The 20,610-nt window shown below is 39.3% G+C and overlaps 1 protein-coding gene across 6 annotated transcripts in view; it reads right to left on the reverse strand.

Moving 5' to 3' along the window:
• FRMD3 (FERM domain containing 3) overlaps window positions 1-20,610 on the reverse strand; it is a 371,558-nt gene that overhangs the window by 102,254 nt on the left and 248,694 nt on the right. For all 6 annotated transcript variants that reach the window (XM_068552180.1, XM_068552178.1, XM_068552177.1 and 3 more), the window contains one exon: window positions 3,660-3,738. In XM_068552180.1, the coding sequence (XP_068408281.1) occupies window positions 3,660-3,738 (79 nt within the window). The remainder of the gene's footprint in view (window positions 1-3,659; window positions 3,739-20,610) is intronic.

The raw sequence follows: 20,610 nt of genomic DNA on the forward strand, positions 1-20,610 counted from the left end.
TTACACTGGCCATCAAGGACCCAGAGTATCTCCCTAAACTGGTCCCTCTCACACTTTAGTAAGCTCGTGAATTACCCAGAGATGCTGTTAGAATGTGGGTTCTGGTTCAGTAGGTCTGGGTGGGGCCCAAGAGTCCATATTTCTAATAAGCTCCCCAGTGATGCTGAGCTGCAGGCCCATGGACCACGCTTGAGTAATAAGGCTCTAAACCAGAGGTTCTCAGAGGGACTGCATGTTAGAATCACCTGGGGGAGCTTTTAAACAATACCAACGTGGACCCTACCCTAGACCCAATTAAATCAGAATCTAGGTCCTCACAAAAATGTGTATATGAATGCTCATAGCAGCATTCTTCATAATAGCTAAACCAAATGCTCATCAACTGATGAAAGGATAAAAGAAAGTGATATATCCATACAATGGAATATTATTCAGCCATAAAAGGAATGAAGTACCTACTGATGCACGCTACAACATGGAAGAACCTTGAAAAGTTTAAGCTAAGTGAAAAGTCAGATATAAAAGGCCACATATTATATGATTCCATTTGTATAAAATTTCAGAATAGACAAACCTACAGAGACAAAAACAGAGCTTAGTAGCTGCCAGGGGCTGGGGGGAGTGGGGCATGGGGAAAGACTGCTTGAATACTAGGTTTCCTACTGCAGTGATAAAAATGTTCTAGAAGGAGATCACAGTGATGGTGGCACAATTTTATGAACATACTAAACCCACTGAATTGTACACTCTAATATCTGCCTAAAGAAGCTAATACTTTTGAAAATCCAATTGCCTTAGAGTAATGGTTCTTAAAATTTGACATGCTTTAAAATTACCTGGAGGGCTTGTGAAAATACAGATTGCAGAGCCCCATCCCAGGTCTGGGGCAGAGGCCAAGTTCCCAAGTGATGCTGTTGCGCTAATCCAGGGACGTGACTTTGAGGACCACGGCCCTAGATCGTTCACAATGCCAAGGTCACACAAATACTTGAGATGATGAAATCTTTCCTTTCTTAAAGAATGTAAGCTACCTGGCTAAATGCCACCAAGTTTCTTTTCTGCGTGCTGCACGTATGCATTGAACAAAAAGCATTCCTTTCCAGGTTTTGGTGAGTTTAGTAGTGGAAAATAGTTTCAAATAAATATTTACTGATGAATGAGACGTTTGGGTTCTGATCCCATAACTCAGAAACTGAGCTTGACAAAAGCTTCCTGAGAAAAGAAAATCTGCTTTCACAACAGCTGAGTTTGGGTCCTTGCTCATATTAGTGAACTCTAGAGATAATCATGGATTATTATGGATTCCACATAATCCACTGAGCCTTACAAATGGCTTCAGGTTCAGATACTCATTTTTTAATATAATAGCCACCAAAATAATAATAATAATAATGCATTTTCCTTCAGTCTCACCCCTCCCTGCATGAAAGAATTAAGCAACAAAAACACAAGGGGATCTGGGGCATACATTATTACGCCACCATTAATGATATGCTTCTCTATCTAACATGAATTTAAAGGTGGTTCTTACTAAAAAATTTAAAACCAACATGCTTTTATTACAGTCAATTGTATATAGCATTTACAAATGCCTCAGAAATCTAAAGGATTGTAAGGTGACTGTGTAAATGGATAGATAAAAGAAGGATTAAAAAAATGATTTCAAATATCCTTTTTGGTGAGTATTTTTGTTCTTTTGCTCTTTTAAAACTGCTTTTTTCTCATTGTTTCTTTACCCCTAAGCCTGGTCATGAATGTGATCTTAGCTTCTCATTTATTAAATTCTTAAATTTTAGATTAATCTTATGATAAAATAACTTATCAAACAATAAAAACTAAATTCTTTCAAGATAGGGTTTAAATCATAAGTACCTCAGTCATTCCACAGTTTGTAGACTCCTTTTGAATTCTAAGGACTGTGTGGACTCAGAAAAGCCCATTTCTACCTGTATCGTCTAAATTTCCTTTGGAGACATAAAAATGTTCGCAATGTCACACAATTCATACCTCAGTTATTCAGACAAATTCAGGGAAGTGCTAGCAAATTCAATTGAGAGGGATTTAACTAAAACTTTGTACCCTTTTACTTTCAAATGGGACTTTTCTCAACATCACCAACCAAAGACCCATCCTTAATTTATATTGTGACACATATTCAATTTTTATCCTCTGGATAAGATTTTAAAGAAAACAAGTGACAAAAGTGAGCCATTTTGGCCCCTGATGAAATAATGCCTGGCATTAGTATTTGATTTGACCTTCCTAATTACACTGTTAGCACCCAGAGGGTAGGACAAATATCTTTATTTATTTATTTAGGTGGCTCATATAGTCCTTGCAGACAGCAGGAACTGAGGAAGTACTTAACAAATAAATGAATAAATTTTTCAAGCCAAAAGCAGGCCGAAGCCACATACCATTTGATTCCATTTATATGAAATGTCCAAAACAGGTAAATCCATAGAGACAGAAAGCAGATGAGTGGTTTCCAGGGTCTGGGGGATGGGAGAGTAGGTAGTGACTGCTAATGGGTACAGGCTTTCTTTTTGGGGTGATAAGAAATGTTCTGGAACTAGATAATGGTGATGGTTGCCTTACATTGTGAATGTACTTCATGCTACTGAATTGTACTCCTTGAAACGGTGAAAAAAATTTATGTTATGTGAATTTTACCTTAATTTAAAAAAAAAAAAAAGCAGGCCAGATTGCAAAACACCAACCACTACTTACAATGTCCATCATCTCCTTTCCCACGCATACCCTGCCCCGCCCCCAAGCACAAACCTCCACCAATGGCTGTGCACAAATTACTAACAGAGAATGGCTCCCTCCCAACATCACCTGGTGTCACTATGGTAGAGCTTTACCAGACCCTCGTGGATAATGAGAGAGCACAATACCCTAGAACCCAGCACGCGACTCTGCACATGGTGATCAATGTCAACTGCCTTTGCTTCTCTGCTGCATTCGGACCCACGCAGATTATTCTGAGAGATGACTAGACACAATGGCTTTTTTCGGTCACCAGATCAGAGCCTCATTAAGAGCTAAGCACACATGGGCTCTTCTCCATCCACCGAGTTGGCCCTCTCGGGACCCTGCTCAGTGGCATTGGCCAAGGCTGTTCACAGAAGCCAAACCCCCAGAAGGTGGACTATTTGCCACGTGGCCCTGGCCTGAGAACCAGAAAATGCAGAGTTGGGCTGAGAAGAGTCTACAAGGAGAGGGAAGCCGGCTCCGCGGTCGGTCATTTAGCAAGCGGAACGTGGGATGACAAAACAGTCCATCATTCTGTCAAGGGATCTTTTCCCTTCAGAAAAGCTTAGATCCAAAAGACAGGTCCCAGGGGCTGCACTAGCTATGAATTTGCCCATATCCTAAACGCAGTGATCTTCTATTTATTTTTAGCATCCCACTGTCAGGTGCTTTCAGAGAGCACCTCCTCCTTAAACCTACTGCTTTTTTGTGCAGTTAATTACACTCCCAATGACAACGGTTTGAAAAGTCCCAAGACACTTAAGTGTAAGAGAAACATTCCAAGCCAAATGCTGAGCTGAGCGCCTGCTTGCTGGAGACACTCCACTCTAGACAAGAGTAAAACTCAGAGGCCCTGGCTGGTTCAAGGGGCACGTTAAACATACAAACAAACAAAAAAATACCTGGTGAGCTCTTCTTTAATCTTCAAGGGTTCGTGTGGGTAGAATTTCACTCTAAAGCACATGGTGTATGGTGGATGAGCTGAAACGTCATAAAGAAAAAGCATGAGAAAAGCAGCAAAAGACCATGGACTCAAACACACACAGGAGAGTCAGCCAGGAAGCCTTCCAGCCTAGCCTGGGGGGAGGGGCAGGGGGATTTTCTGAAAGAACAGATATTATGCCCAAAAAAACGAAGCAACAGTGACAACAAAACTCAATGGAAATGCTTGACAAGACACCTAAAGCAAACTCAGGATACAGGCAACCTAGTCAGTCAGCACAGCTTTCCATGTCATGGCTCTTTCCTTCTCTCCAGGTCACAGATTCAAATAACATTTTCTCTTCCATTCTTCCCATTCTCTTCTGACAGATAAATTGTTCATAAGTACCACTCAGGTTTTTGGCCTAGTGAAATATTTTTTTGGCCTGTGAGGTGGAAAAATGTCACTGCACATGACTAGTTTTCCCAAAGTGATGGCGCCATTGACCTAAAATCAGGATTTAAAAAATGGAGTCTCCATGCACAGATCCTACTTTGTATAATTTTAGGATTATTTTAGTGTTATCTATCAATGAGGCAGTTGATTGCATGAAAAGAAACACTTTTATAACTTCCTGCTTTGTCTAAATCAGGATAGCACTATGCAGGCTGAAATTCTGGTTGAGGTTCATTGATTCTGGAATGTTCTAATTGCATTAAAACATCCAGAACTCAATAGCCAGCCAAGGGGATTCTATAGGATTTCTTTTAATTATAAGACCACTGTTGACTTGCAATATTAACCTAATAAATGCACACAAGTGCAGTAAGATGCATTCAGATTTCAGTTAGTATATAAAACGAGCATCTTAAAATCAAAGAAATACGATGGTTAGTATTATTATTTCTATGGATCTGACATACCCACTCATTATTTGTCTCTGTATCAGTATGGCTGCTTGGGATCAGCTCTGAGACTACATCCAAATGTGAATATGAAACAGCACCCTATACTGTCTCAAATCTTCTTTCATAATCAGCAGGGGTTAAATCACCAGCCAATTCTACAACATCTGGGGCTATTCTGTATGTAGACAAATTCTTTATGTAGAAAGAACTATCGGCATCAAAAATGAATGTATAATGAGGATAATTTAATATGGAAAACAATTATTTTAAATAGTTTGAAAGAAAGTATCCAAATCCCAGAAAAACATAGCAGCATCTTGCTGGATATTTCAGCAGAGAAAAACTGATTAAAAATACACATACACACACACACACACACACAGAGATGTCAGAACCCTCCACTCAATGCTCCACTTCCCCACCAGAAACTAGCAAATTTCTTAACTGAGTTGGGCGCTCCTAACCTGACCCTGTGTTCCCTAGATTTAAGAAAGGGAACATTTTTCTGGAGCACTAGGAGAAAATGGACACCTCTTATACAGCAAAGAAACAATGAAGAAAAATACAAATGATTCTTAAGTCATTCATCTTTCACGATATCTAGAAACTCAATTTTGATTCAAAATATTTTATCTTTATACATTCCCCAGATTTCTTTCAACTTGTTTAAATCATCATCTCAAAAGAATGAAAACTAATAGTTTTTTTTTTATTATAAAACCTCCGGAGTGTCCTTAACAGAAACGTTGAGACAGTTTTTATAAGAGCAACAGAGTAAAAAAAAAGAAAATAGCATAAAAGAGAAAGACGTTTTCTCCTTTCTTTCTTCCTTTCTTTCTTCCTTTCTTTCTTTCTTTCTTTCTTTCTTTCTTTCTTTCTTTCTTTCTTTCTTTCTTTCTTTCTTTCTTTCTTTCTTTCTTCTTTCTTTTATTAAAGTCCTCAAAATTAAGACATGTTTAAGCACAACCAATGAAGCTAGATAGACAGATGATAGATAGATGATAGATAGGTAGATAGATGGATATTGATAGACAGACAGATGCATGAGCCGTCCCCTCTCACTTTCCTTCACTTTGTCTCTATTCCTGCCCCTTCTGTCCCACAGGTCCCCACCCCACCCAAAACTCTCCAACCACTGTCAACAACCACTTCATCTCTATGCTTCCCCACTTTTGCCATCCTCACACAAACTATATGCCAACATGATTACATACGTAAATCTTAAAATATAATTTATTCTCACAAAACAAGATCATACTATATATTGAATATGTTTCTCTTGCTTTTCTCATTTAACTCTCTAGCCTGCCCATCCATCTAGGCCAGTAGATACAGATCTAACTCACTGTCTATAATAACTGCATAACAGTTCATATGATACATTAGAATTTACTCAACTATTCTTTTTTAATCATCATTCAGGTTGCTCCCACATTACAATACAAGCAATTCTATAATGTATATAATATATATATTATATATAATAATAATGTATATTATATATATCATTAAATGCATGTATTTTTATTCCATGTATCATTAACTATTTCATATATTATTAAATATATATATTTTAATAGAGACTCCCAATATTTGAATTTTGGGGAATAAAATCAGCTGACAGAAGGCAAACAGAGGAAAGGAGGATCACAGAAGGCAGACCCAAACGAGAGCTGTCATTTTCTCTTCTACCTGGTCAGCATATCTGCTTGCCATGCCCTAGGCTGGCTTCAATAGGAATCTGGGCTCATCGGATAGGATACAGATTAGGACTTGCATTCCTCCTAAGGGATCAAGCAGTGAGGCTCAGAGGTGGCTCCCCAGGCAGCCACCTTTGAATACCCTGACTGTCGGAAGTCCTATCACCCAGCTATCCTTGTTCCAAGACCTGAGGCTCCAGAATGATCTAATGCTTCTCCCACATGGAGAGCCCTTCCACCATTCGAAGACAGAGCTTACGGTTCTTCTGAGTCTTCTCTAAAATAAACATCCCCAGTTCTTTTAGCTGTTCCTCATATGAAACAGTTTTGAGTGCCCTCACCCTGGGTGTATTCTTCCCTCCTCTGTGCTTCCTCAAGCACAGGGCTCCAGGGGTTGCCAGAGCTGCTCAGGTGAGGGGACCATCACCGGCCTCGCTCTGGACAAAATTGTTGCTCACCCTCCACAGCCTCATCTCAGTGTTGACTCGCTCTGAATCTACAAAAGACCAACAGCTGGAATTCTTTTCATATATGCTGTTGCTAAGCCACATAGAAAAAAGTCACTAAGCATCTTGCCATTTGCTAGGATGTGATCATGGAAGAAACGAATACAAGGTACTAGTGATATGCTCACCACTAGACCCCTTATCAGAGAAGGGATGCGAGCAGGTAGCAGAAAAATCAGGAGGCAGCACTTTTCAAGTCTGAAATTTTCTACCCATTTTCTTCCACCATCATATATACCCCTACGGCTGTCTCATATTGATCCAGCATCACTGACACTAAGGAATGCTTCTTCACAGGGTTGGGGGAGGCTGAAAAGATAAATAATTTCCCCCAAAAATGTTGATCTAGTTATAGATGACAAGATTTATGAGGGAATGGGCCTATATGTCTTGTTCAGCTTTCTATCCCCAGAGCTAATTATTGATAAAAGATCGACTCTCTGCCTGTCTGGCTGAATGAATGAATGATGATGCCCAACCTCTGAGGCAGATGTCAAGGCGAACAGCCAGGCGTTGCCATCACATTCATCCCGTCAAAATACTAGTCTAGAAGGTCTACCGTCTGAATCACTATAGCAATTTCTAGGATTTATATTTTGAAAATCTCAGGTCCTACAATTCAGCCTCTGCCCTTCAACATCTGGAACAAATTCAGGGACTCTGGAGTTGGTTCGAATAGCTACGTCTAGTGGAAGGATTAATTAATTCAATCAACAAAAATTTTGAGTACCTACTAGGTAACAGGCCCAGGTTTAGATACAAATACAAGCAATTCTGTCTTCACGGAGGACACACTCTAGTGGGGTAAACAGGTATAAAATCAAAATAAATAAGCAAAACATATAGGATATTGAAGGTCATAAATGCTATGGAGGAGGATAAAGGATTTCAGGGGTGAGGGAAGACCACACCCACCCATTCCCTTTTTCTCATCTCCACGCAATCAAATCCACAAATGTAAGTGCAATTCTCTTTACTACCTTCTAGAAAACTAAACAAGGGGGGAAATACAACTATTTAAAAATTTTAATCATTAAACAACCCCCCCATGTGTGTTGGCAGTGGTTTGGGGTCAAAACACCAGCCGTGTAAATGCCGGAAAAGGAGCTTTCCCAGGCTCCAGGTGATAGCCGGCATGTGCTCCCCGGTATGAGTCTAAGGTCGAAATCCCCTTTTGGAGACGAGCCTACCCCTTCTCCTAGCAGCTCAGTGTCTCTGCCATTCCAGCTTCCATGTTTTTTATTCTTCAGCTACAGGGAGAGAGGAAGGAAGCAAAGGATGCCTCTTACCTGTGCCAAACATTTGGCGCAGAATCAGAGTTGGAAATGTCTGATGAAGGAGCTATCTGCAGAGCAGGAAACACCTGGCACGGAGGTAGCACGCAGGCAATAAAGCCCACACTCTGCTCAGGGCCCTTCCCCGACTGTGTCATCATGAAGAGCCACTGTGTGGCTTTACTAGATTGGGAAGCATGGTCACCCCACGGGGGGCAACACCATAGTTCATTTCTACTGTGGTACTAAGGCTTTGGCATCAGTGATAGAAGCACATGGGGTGGTGGGAACCCCAAATCCCCCAGGGTATGAGTGCCCAAACTTCAAAAGGGACTTCAAACAGTGACCTTGAGCAAGACACTTAACTTCTCTGTTTCCTGCTTTGGAAGAGGGAACAGCACCGGGGTTCACGTCGACCTCCCCAGAGGTGTTCGGACAGATCCAGTGGGCTCTTGGTACATGCACATGGCACAATATCCCAGCAAACAAAAGCTCACGTTTAGGTAAACACTCCTACTAGAAGAAGAGAAGGAAAGGGGAGGTTGGAAATGGGAGGGAAGAGATGGAGAAGACTGAATTGTACTTAAGTCAACAGCTGAAAAGCATTTACTCAGCCATGTAAGTGTTAACAATGAGAAAACCGCTGAGGAGCAGAGAAGGGGAAAAATGCAAAAATCCCCTTTAAAATGCCAGGAGCATGTATTTGCACTAAAAATGGCAGGGCTCCTCTCTCACAGCCCTCTGTCACCTGCCAGACGAGGGCTGGGGAGGCCAAGCGTCACCACAGGGCAGCTTAGGGGCCCCTTTTTGCATCAGCAGATCTCAGGGTATTATCATTTGGGTGGTTTGTTAACATTGAGAACACGGGGAGAGGAACAGCCGTTTATAAAGCAGAGTCAGACTTCCTCATCTCCACTTTGAAACCTTGCCCAGAAATGGGGATGGGGATAGGAAACGATTAGGTGAGCAGGTTCCCTAAAATGAAAATGAAAAAAATGACTTTCTATTTTTAACCAAAAACCATCCTCAAACGTTTGTAAAAGCAAATCGCATTTTTTTGCTTGTTTGTGTTTTTCTAGCGAAACATCCCTTAGCAGCTTTCCTTAAAATGCAGTGGTCTTCCTCCAATCACCGTAAAGAACAATAGAAAAACAAAAAACATAACTTTGGGAATATACACATAAACTCATGATCTTTCTCATACACATTCTGGTTGACAGCTATGAAAAACTTTCACAAACTCCTTCAAACAGTAGTTAAGGCATAGAGCCCGTGGCTCTGGCAGGCAGATGTTAGGGCAATACCCACACCTGGAATATGTCTCTTACGACTCCCTCCTCTGGGACTCTATTGGGCAAAACCAAAAAAATGTGACCAATTGTCAGACTCTTTCAGACTCTGGAGAAATATTTCAAAGGGTTTGGTTGCAGAAAGGACCCCTAACACCCTACAAATAAGAGGCTTACATTCCAAAGGACTCCAACTAGGTGTCAGGGGTTCCTGGCCTGTTCAGAACAACTGACACCTTTTTATTCCCAACCAAATGAACACTGTCCCTCCCAGCTCCTTCCAGGGCTTTTAGAGTGAGAGCTGAGGACCACACCCCACCTCTCCGTCGGGCAGCAGCCCTCACAGGGATGCTGATGAGCGGCGCTCCGTGATGAAACAGCTCAGGAGCACACACTCTTTCTGCGCATGTGCAAAACGACACAGCGCCAAAAGGGCAAAGCATTACTCACTCACTCACTTACCGAGCTATAACTCTTGGGATATGATCAAATAAGCCAGCCACAGAGAACTGCTCTCTTAACGACTGCTCTCTTCTAGTTGGAAGTGATTATTATCATTCAGCAACAACTGTTAACTATCATCATCAACAGCAGGGATAATCCCTCCATCTCTCTTTTACTGAAATGACAAGCAGCAGCCTCCAAGATGTTACTGGTACCGCATCTCCTCTACTTCTAAAGCAGGGATTTTTTAAAAAATTTATTTAATTCATCCTCCTCCTGTTATAGCTCTCTCTTATGCCTTAATCATACACACAGGCATGCCCACATACACACACATGTGCACAGAATGAAGTCACACTCTAAGAACTCTGTTAGAGGATACTGGAGTGCTGAGAAGCTCTCTCACAAATACTTGTTCTTGGAATTCTCCGACTGCCTATGCTGCTCAAGAGAAGCTCCAACAGGGACTTTGATACCCAACATGTTTAATCTCAAGTTCACCATTTGGACAAATGGCTACAGACAAACTTAAAACTCTCAGCTTACATTTCTTCATCTGTAAGATGGGGATAATAATGCAACCAGCCACCTAAAGTAGGGATCTGCAAAATTTCTCTATAAGGGGTAAGACAGTAAATATTTTTCACTTTGCAGGCCTCAAGGTCGCTATCTCAACTACTCCCCTCAGTTGTTGTAGCGTGAAAGCAACCTCAGACAAGATGTAAACAAATGGCATGATGTGTTCCAATAAAACATGGAAATCTGAATTTCATGTACTCCTCATATGGCACAAAATATCATCTTTTCTTTTTTCCTTCCAACCATTTAAAAATATGGAACCTATTCCCAGCCTGTGGCCATATAAAACCAGACAGCAGGTTGGGTCTGACCCAGAGGCCCTGTTACAGAGACCACTATGAGAATGGCACGAGTTAATAATGTTGAGCACTCAGCAAGCTGCCTGAGACCTTCACACTCAACCCATAGGAGTTATTACTACTCTAGAGGTTGAAGAAGAAACTGACGTGGATGAGGTAGAGCCCTCCAACTTGACCTAAGTCCTATATCTTGGTTCAAAGGGTGAGAGGGGGACTGTCATTTTTCAGGAAGGAGTGGGGATGGAATACACAAGAAATAGGTGCACATATGAAGAGATATTTGGCAGTCCTGCTTCTAAAGAAGAGCTTTGCTGCCTGGGACTAGGGTGCAGTGACCTGAGAATTTCAGCCAAAAAAAGTTAGCAAAAGTACATGAAACTTAAGGCAAGAGATCCAGGTGCCTGCTTGCTACAGATGTTGTGTAACTAACTGGCCCCACAGGAGTTATGCTGGTTGGCATAAATCAACTAGTAATAATAATAATAATAATAACAGCCAAATGCAATTACTTATGTAACTTAGTACTGAGATTTTTTTACTACAAAACTGCATCTAAAAATGAGGCATTATAAAGTATTTCCAAACAAAGGGAAACGGATATGAATAGAGCTTTCCTAACCTGGTTGACCCACGTTTGAACCACCTCTAGTACTGACATACCAAGCATGGAATCTCTTGGCCCATCATGGTTATCATTCAGACTTTTATGCCGCCAGCACGCTTGTAGTTTTGAATCACGTGGTCCGTTATGAAACAACATGGGCACTCCTGAAGGAAGAAAGAAGCCCTGAAAGTATCTCCCCAGTGACATAAGGGCTTCTGCTGGAGGATACTCCTTTTCCTCTGCTTTTTCCACCACTCCTGGCACATTCCCTCCTTCCCACAAGGAGTGCTGGGTCCTCCCCGAAGCCCACCATTGTACCCAATCAAAATGACATCAATGTCACCACCAACCACACCATAAGGATAAGGTTAAAAATTAGAAATCTGTGGCTTATTAAATGTACAAATCATTTAGAATTGCACATTATAAAGTTAAGGGTTTTTGTCATTACTTTTGTTATCATTATTTCTATCCATGTTGGAAAATAAAGAAAGAGCACAATGTGGAAATTATTTATAGGCCCAAACTGCACAGACTTTTTGAAAGAAGGATCAAAAATGGAAATTTTGGATGAAATAGTTGAACCTGGGAGAAAAAGAGAAAGTTGGCCAACCCTACTGAGCTGTGACTAGAATAAAAGAAACCTGCTCCCAAAGCTGGAAAGAAGCATTGGAAAGAAGAAAACTGGAAAGAGCAAAACCAGCCAAGACTAATCCACAGCGATTGGGAACTTAGTGTCACGTACTTGATTATGCAACGCGTTTTGTTCAGATGTGTGTGTTTTGCTTTGTTTTAAAGAACACAGCAGTTTAAATTCTTCTGCCTGCTCCCTAAAAGAAGTATTTTGATTCTAGTCAACAAGCATTTATTATGAACTGATCACATGCCTAGCCTTGTAGTAAGCCATGGACCGAGTAAAGAAATCTTCCAAACTAAATACTGGGGAACTGATTAGATGAGCATGTATATACACATGAGGGCAATGGGAGAGGCTGCCCCAACAGGTCTAGAGATGGGGTTACTGAGACTATGGGTGTTTGGAGAAGTAAAATGTACGAAGCTTTACTGTCAGAAGCATACGGTCAAGTTCAGCAAAGAAGAACACGTACACAAAGGAGGAAAAATGAGCCACAAAACAAAAGCATGAAGGTCACCCAAAGAGTAAATAAGAATGCTGAAGGGTGTGGGAAATCTAAATTGGGGTGCTCGGTGCAGTGAGCTGGGTAGTGTCCCCCCACATTTCATATCCACCTGAAATCTCCGAATGTGACACTATTTGGAAACAGGGTCTTTGAAGATGTAATTAATTAAGATGAGGTCATACTGCATTAGGGTGAGCCCTAAATCCAATGACTGATACCTTTATAAGAGAAAGGAGAGGGAAACTTGGACACAGACACAGAGAAACACAGGGAGAAGGCAATGTGAAGGTAGAGGCAGACACTGGGGTGATGCAGCTACAAGCTGAGGAAGGAATGCCAAGGCTGGTCAGCAACCAGCAAGAGCTAGAAGAGCCTTCAGAGGGAGCATGGCCCTGTTGACATCTTGATTTTGACTTCTAAGCCTCCAGAACTGTGGGAGAATAAATTTCTATTGTTTTAAGCCAGCCAGTGTATGGTAGTTTGTTACGGCAGCCTTCGGAACTAATAATACTCAGCACAGGGAATAATTGGAAGAACAGAATTGGGAGTCAGGCATCAACTGTCCTCATGAATGGGTATGGACCTGTGGCTGTTCTCCTGTTCCTGAAACCAGAGCAAAGTCTATGCTCCTGGTATTCTCTGCCTATGCTACAGAGGAATATATGCTCCCTATTGACAAAATCATTCAGCAGCTAGGGTCCTATTCATTAGGTTAGCCCCCAGGACTACGGAAAAGCTAAGGAATGCTACATAAACATGACGTTTCATAAATATTACCAGAGACACAAATTACACGCCATCTCAGGCTTTCATGAAAGACCACTGTAACTTAGGGGAGGGAGCACAAAAGACATCAGCCAGCAACTTGACTCAAGATTGCTCTTATGGCTGAATCAAATCCATGTGTTACACAGAGGATGGGGTCTTCCCCACCTTGATTTGCATGGGGAAGCCATTTCCAAGAACCCCTGTCCCTTCACAGAGCTTGGCAGCAGCATAGTACCTGATAAATAGAGCAAGAATAAGATCTTAACTACTCTGGTGGGCTAATCAGGCACCAGCCAGGATTAAGCAGAGAGCCTCTTTAGAAGACTAAATGCGCTTTCTTTCATCTAGGTCTCTATTTCTATTGTACATGCTTAATGCACTTTGATTCCTTTTCTTCCTCTCTATCTTCATTCCTTTCTTGACTTTTGCGTAAAGCTTCCTCTTCTTTTATTTTCTCCTTTTTATTACCAAGTGATACATGAATATATTCTCACTGTAAGAGATCTGAGTAAAATATAACTATATGTAATAAAACATGAGGACCTCACTTCTCTCTACCTCATTCTCTTCCCCAGTGGTAACCACAGTCAGTATATATCTTTTTAGTCCTTCCTCCGTGCACTTACATATTCATATAAAATAACCTTTTTATTTTCATATAAATGGATCATTTTATATGTGGACTTTTACTTGCTTTTTAAACTCTACTATATATCTAATAAGTATTTCGATGTCAATAATATATGTCTGTTTCATTCCTTTAAATGACTACATGTACTCCACATAATTTATTTAGCCTTGTCAAAGTTTCTAGGCTTTTTATTGCTTCCAATTCTCAGTGTTATAAGCAATACTGCAGTGGACATCCTTGCACATATATTTGTTACAGAATCAATTTTGCTTTCAATAGATTCATAGAAGTGACACTGGATCAAAAGAGATACGCATTTTTAATCTTGAAAGATACAGCCAAATTTCCCTCCCAAATGGCTTTACCAGTTTATACATTCCCACCAGAAGTGTTACCCCCATCCACAGCAACTGGATATTATCAATATTTAGAATTTTCTCAGAATAATAAACAAAAATATCTTGTTTTAATTTGCATTTTTCTTGTTACTAGTGATGTTGAGCATCTGTTTATGAGTTTATTGGCCATTTATTTTTATTCCTTCTGCATTTTTTTTTTACATTTTTCTATTGAGTTGTTTATCTTTGGGTTTGTAGCATCGTACTTTATATATTTTGCATATTACTACCTTTTATATATTTGACAAATGTTCTTCCCATTATTTTGCTTGTATTTTAATTTGTTTATAATTCATTTTTATACTCATTCATCGAACAAATATTTACTGAGAATCTACTCTGCGCAGTGAACAAACCAGATATTCTAGTACAAACATTTAAATTTTGTACAAATTTATTAGCATTTTACTTTGTTACTTCTGGGTTTGATGTTTTCCTTAGGAAACCCTGTTTGACTCCATAATTATAAAAAATACTTCTGATGTGATACACCACATTAACAAAATAAAAGATAAAAATAATATGATCATCTCAATAGATGCACCAAAAGGATCTGACAAAATTCACCATCCATTTATAATAAAAACTCTCAACAAAGTGGGTATAGAGAGAATGTACTTCAACATAATAAAGGCCATTTATGACAAGCCACAGCTAACATACTCAACAGTGAAAAGCTGCTGTGTTTCTATACACTAATAACAAACTATCAGAAATAGATATTAAGAAAACAATCCCATTTACAATTGCATCAAAAAGAATAAAATACCTAGGAATAAATTTAACCAAGGAGGTGAAAGACTTGTATACTGTAAACTACATGATGTTAAGGAAAGAAACTGAAGGTGATACAAATAAATGGAAAGATATTCCATGCTCATGGATTGGAAAAATTAATATTATTAAAATGTCCATATTACCCAAAGCAATCTACAGATTCAATAAAATCCCTATCAAAATTCCAGTGGTGTTTTTCACAGAAAATGTTTAATCCTAAAATTTGTATGGTGCCACAACAGACCCCAAATAGCCAAAAAAATCTTGAGAAAGAAGAACAAAGCTGGAGGCATCATGCTCCCTGATTTAAAACTCTATTACAAAGCTATAATAAATAAAACAATATGGTATTGGCATAAAAACAGACACATAGATCAATGGAACAGAAGAGAGAGCCCAGAAATAAATCCACCCATATATGGTCAATTAATTTATGACAAAGGATCCAAAAATATACAATGGGAAAAGGACAGTCTCTTCAATAAATGGTGTTAGTCTCTTCAACAAATGTTGTTGGGAATTCTCTTGCCACATGCAAAACAATGAAACTGGACCACTATTTTACACCTCACACAAAAATCAACTCAAAATTGATTAAAGACTTGAATATAGAACCATAAAACTCCTAGAAGAAAGCATAGGATGTAAGCTCTTTGATATAAGTCTTGGTAATAATTTTTGAATCTGACACCAAAAGTGAAAGCAACAAAAGCAAAAACAAACAAATGGGACTATATCAAACTAAAAAGATTCTGCACAGCAAAGTAAACCATCAACAAAATAAATAGGCAACCTACTTAATGAGAGAAAATATTTGAAAAGCATATATCTCGGGGGTTAATACCCAAAATATATAACAAATTCATACAACTCAATAGCACAAAACCAAACAATCCACTTAAAAATGGGCAGAATATCTGAACAGACATTTTTCCAATGAAGACATATAGATGGTCAATAGGCACGTGAAAAGATGCTCAACATCACTAATCATCAGGGAAATGCAAATCAAAACCACAATGAGATATCACCTCACACTTGTTAGAATGACTATTATCAAAAAGACAAGAAATAGAAAGTGTTGCCAAGGATGTGGAGAAAAGGGAACCCTTATGCACTGCTGGTGAGAATGTTAACTGATGCAGCCACTATGGAAAACAGTGTGGAGATTCCTCAAAAAATTAAAAATAGAACTACCATATGATCCAGCAATTCCACTTCTGGGTATATATCCAAAAAAAAACAAAAACACTAGCTCAAAAAGATATATGCACCCCCATGTTCACTGAAACACTATTCACAATTGCCAAGATATGGAAACAACCTAAGTGTTCATCAATGGATGCATGGATAAAGAAAGTGTGGTGTATATATATACACAATGGAATATTATTTGGCCATTAAAAAAGAATGAACTCTTGCCAATGGAATATTATCTGGCCATTAAAAAGAATGAAATCTTGTCACTTGTGACAACATGGAAGGACCTCAAGGTCCATTATGTTAAGTGAAATAAATCAGAGAAAGACACACGATCTCTCTTAAATGTGGAATCTAAAAAAAACCCAAAACCAAAAACAAAAACATACAGAATAGATAGAGAACTGATTGGTGATTGCTAGAGGTGGGGGATGGGAGAAATGGCTGAATGGATCAAAAGGTTATAAAAAATTTCTGTTGAATGAATGAATATGTTGGCTGAACTACACTCTGAATCATCTCTTATAAAAAAAAAAACAAGAACACAGAATTGACTATGCTCATTCAATTTTCATTCTATAAGTATTATTTAGTATTTCTAACCTAGCATTTTTATCATAATGTATATAGCTCATTAATGAATAAACATAAAGTTAAGCATATTGAGACAAAATGATAACTTCCATTCTACATTTTTTCCATTGAGTACAAGATCAGCTTTGATGCTCAGCAATTGAAATATCACAATTTAAAAAATTATCCTTCTCTATTTTAACAGATTAATAGCAAATATCTTGCTTATTGTATAATCCTCTAACAAGGCCAAAAAATAAACGTACTACTGCAAAATAAAAATAAATACTCCTAAATTTTTATCTAAACTTCTATAAGTTGTTAAATATATTGGGCTTTTGAATTCACTTGTTATTAATCCCATGATGTGAAGTATGATGTGAAGTATGGCTTTAGTCTTTTTTTCCCAAGTGAAAAGGCAACCCCCCCAAAAAAAAAAATTATAATTTTGGCAACCCCAAAATTATACCTTGAATCTTTCTGTCTCTAATATGAAATGCAATCTTTCTTATAACCCATATTTCCATAAATAATGGGATTGTTCTTTCTGTTCTACTGATTCTTTTCCTGTTCCTGACTTTATCTTAATTACTATGTGAGTCTATCATGAGGCCTTTTGTAATTACTATAGCTCATAGGTCTTGATTTGCTAATAGAACAAAAACCCCATCATTGTTCATTGTTCTTTTTTGCATATTTATTGGCTACTTTTGAGCATTTTATTTTGCAAATGAGCCTTAGAATCAGCTTGTTAAATGCCATAGAGAACCTCACTGAAATTGTGATTTGAAACATTATTGAATGTCTATATTAATTTGTGACAAATTGATTTCATTAATATTAACCAGAAACATGAGAAGTCTCCATTTATTGAGCTGTTTATCTACTCTACAGTAACTCCACAGTAAAATTTCATAGTTTTATTTATATAGATGTTGTACATTTATTTATAAGAAATTTATGTTTTTACTTGTTAGTGCTATTGTAAATAATAGCACTTCTTTTTCATTACATTTGAGAAACAGCAGTAGCTTGTGTATAAAACAGCTATTGCATTAGGACATCAATCTTATATCCAAGGGCAAAAGCCATATTAGTTGTGGGGAAGGGGTGGCAGGTGGAGAGCTTGTAGAGATCCAGAGAGGACATAACCAAGGCTAAGATGCTTTCTGGAGCTATGAGAAGGAATTCAGCACCCCTCAGCACACTAGGCTTGGCTGAACAGAGTGAGGTGTGGAGGCAAGACAAGGAAACCCCAGAGTTTAGGGGAAGTGTCCTGTTTGGAACTTTGGAGCACACTGAAGAAATGGCAGCACGGTGTGTTCAAGCAGAGGGTGAGCCTCTAGAGAGTGTACCGAGTTTCCCTGAGGCTGAAGCATGGCACGGAAGAGGCTAAGCAGTTTCTACCTGTCCCAGTGGTGAATACAGAAGTGCTGAGATGCAACCAGTGAAAGAGACATGGAGTGGGGACCACAAGAGGGCAGAGTTTATAGCCTTGAAGGTCAAGACTATGGCAGGAGCCACAGGTCTTAGCAGCACATGCCAGCACACAAAGGCCAAGTGGGACCAATTACATCCAGAGAGGACGCAGTAGGGAAAGATGCCAGCAACCAGAGGCCAAATCACATGAGACACACGAGTCCTTCAGGACTCAGGATTGTGCATGAGAGAGATGTCACCCTCATGGCCATGGTGGATGGTAAGTAAGCTTCCCCTGCCTCATGATGCCATTTTGGGGAAGGAGGAAAAGAAATACTCCAACATAGGGTATGCACTTTCAAGTGACTATGTTTAAATTATGAATTCACTGAGTAATTTGCTGAAAGAGATCAAATACTAAACAGGCAGATGCTGAATTACCCTGAAGTGGCAAGATTAACTTTTCACCCCCACAGGAGGTAGGGGCTCACAGCAAGTGGAATTCAGTCATGGGGAAATAATGTTACATTTCCATACCTCTGAATCATAGTGTATAACTTTTTAAAACCTTTACATGCTAGTATAATTTGTGTGGTTACATAGATCCTATAGGACATGTCATTTTTGTCCTCTTGATGTGTGTCTCTGCATGAATACACATCGGGCTACATTCCACGGTCATGGGGACAAGGCTAAAAAAGCTATAGGTTTGAAGTGAGAAGAGTCAGTATGTATTACATAGCAACATTCCTGCACGGAAAGCTAGGACTCTGAAAACCAAACATTCAAAATATGCACTTCATCATTGCAGCTCTATTTACAATAGCCAGGACATGGAAGTAACCTAACTGCCCATCGACAGAAGAATGGATAAAGACGATGTGGCACATATATACAATGGAATATTACTCAGCCATAAAAAGAAACGAAACTGAGTTATTTGTAGCGAGGTGGATGGACCTAGAGTTTGTCATACAGAGTGAAGTCAGAAAGAGAAAAACAAATACCGTATGCTAACACATATATATGGAATCAAAAAAAAAAAATGGTTCTGATGAACCTAGGGGTCAGACAGGAATAAAGCCGCAGACATAGAGAATGGACTTGAGGACACAGGGAGGGGGACAGGTAAGCTGGGACGAAGTGAGAGAGTGGCATGGACATATATACACTACCAAATGTAAAATAGCTAGCTAGTGGGAAGCAGCAGCATAGCACAGGGAGATCAGCTCAGTGTTTTGTGACCACCTAGAGGGGTGGGGTAGGGAGGGTGGGAGGGAGATGAAAGAGGGAAGAGATATGGGGATATATGTATATGTATAGCTGATTCACCTTGTTATAAAGCAGAAACTAACACACCATTGTAAAGCAATTATACTCCAAAAAAGATGTTAAAAAAATATATGCATTTCATTTGACACTTTGCAGGCAGTCTACTACCTGAGTACTTTTGAAAGAAAAACAAATCACCAGCTCAGTCCACATTTGTACTTAGGGATATACAGTGATGGAACACGGAAATGAGAAAGATATTCCCTCAATGTTTCCCAAGTAAATTATGTAGCCTATCTGCATTTTTACCCAGTAGACAAGGAATTATTAAAAGTTGACTTTAAAGTTTCAGTTCCGGGCAGGATGGACTAATTGCACCCCACCCTGTCTCTTGCCTTGAATGCAGCTATAAAACCTGGACAGAATATGTGCAGCAGCCGTTTAAGGTCTCTGGAAAGTAAACAGTAGCAGGCAGATTGGAAACAAAGACAAGCATTCAAAGAATCAGTGAACCAGTGTTGAGTTCACCACATTTTCCCCTTTGTGTCCCCTGGACAGAACTCAGAGATACCTGGGCATCAGCACAGACTTAGAAGCTCCTAGTTAAGGCCTGAAGAGCAAGAAAAGGGGTTCTGGCAGCAACAGCAATGGCAGCAAGTAGGCGGAAGATTTCCTTTCTGGAAGATTTTAAACCTAGCATCTTAAATAATTGTAAAACTACTCACGCTATGTATTTCTTATTGGGTGAGTTTTGGTAATTTGTGGTTTTTTTGGAATTGGTCCATTTCATCTAAGCTGTCGAACTTCACACCTAGAGTTGTTCTTTGGGGTCTGTAGTGACATATCCTCTTTTGCTCCTGATATTGTAGTTTGTGTCTTCTGTCTTTTTCTTCATCAGTCTTGCTAGAGGTTTATCAACTTTTCTTGACCTTTTCAAAGACCAACTATTCTCATTAATTTTCTGTATCATGTATTGAAACATAAGAACTTGGATGAATCTCAGAGGTATTAATGCTGAGTGAAAGAAACCAGTTTCAAAAGATTACAAGCTGTATGGCTCAATTTATATGACACTCTCAAAAGATACAAACTATATTGACAGAGAACAGATAAGTGGTTGTTAGTTGTTAGGGGAGGTGGGTGTGACG

This window comes from Eschrichtius robustus, chromosome 10, assembly GCF_028021215.1.
Source record: "Eschrichtius robustus isolate mEscRob2 chromosome 10, mEscRob2.pri, whole genome shotgun sequence".
Classification (NCBI taxonomy): domain Eukaryota; kingdom Metazoa; phylum Chordata; class Mammalia; order Artiodactyla; family Eschrichtiidae; genus Eschrichtius; species Eschrichtius robustus.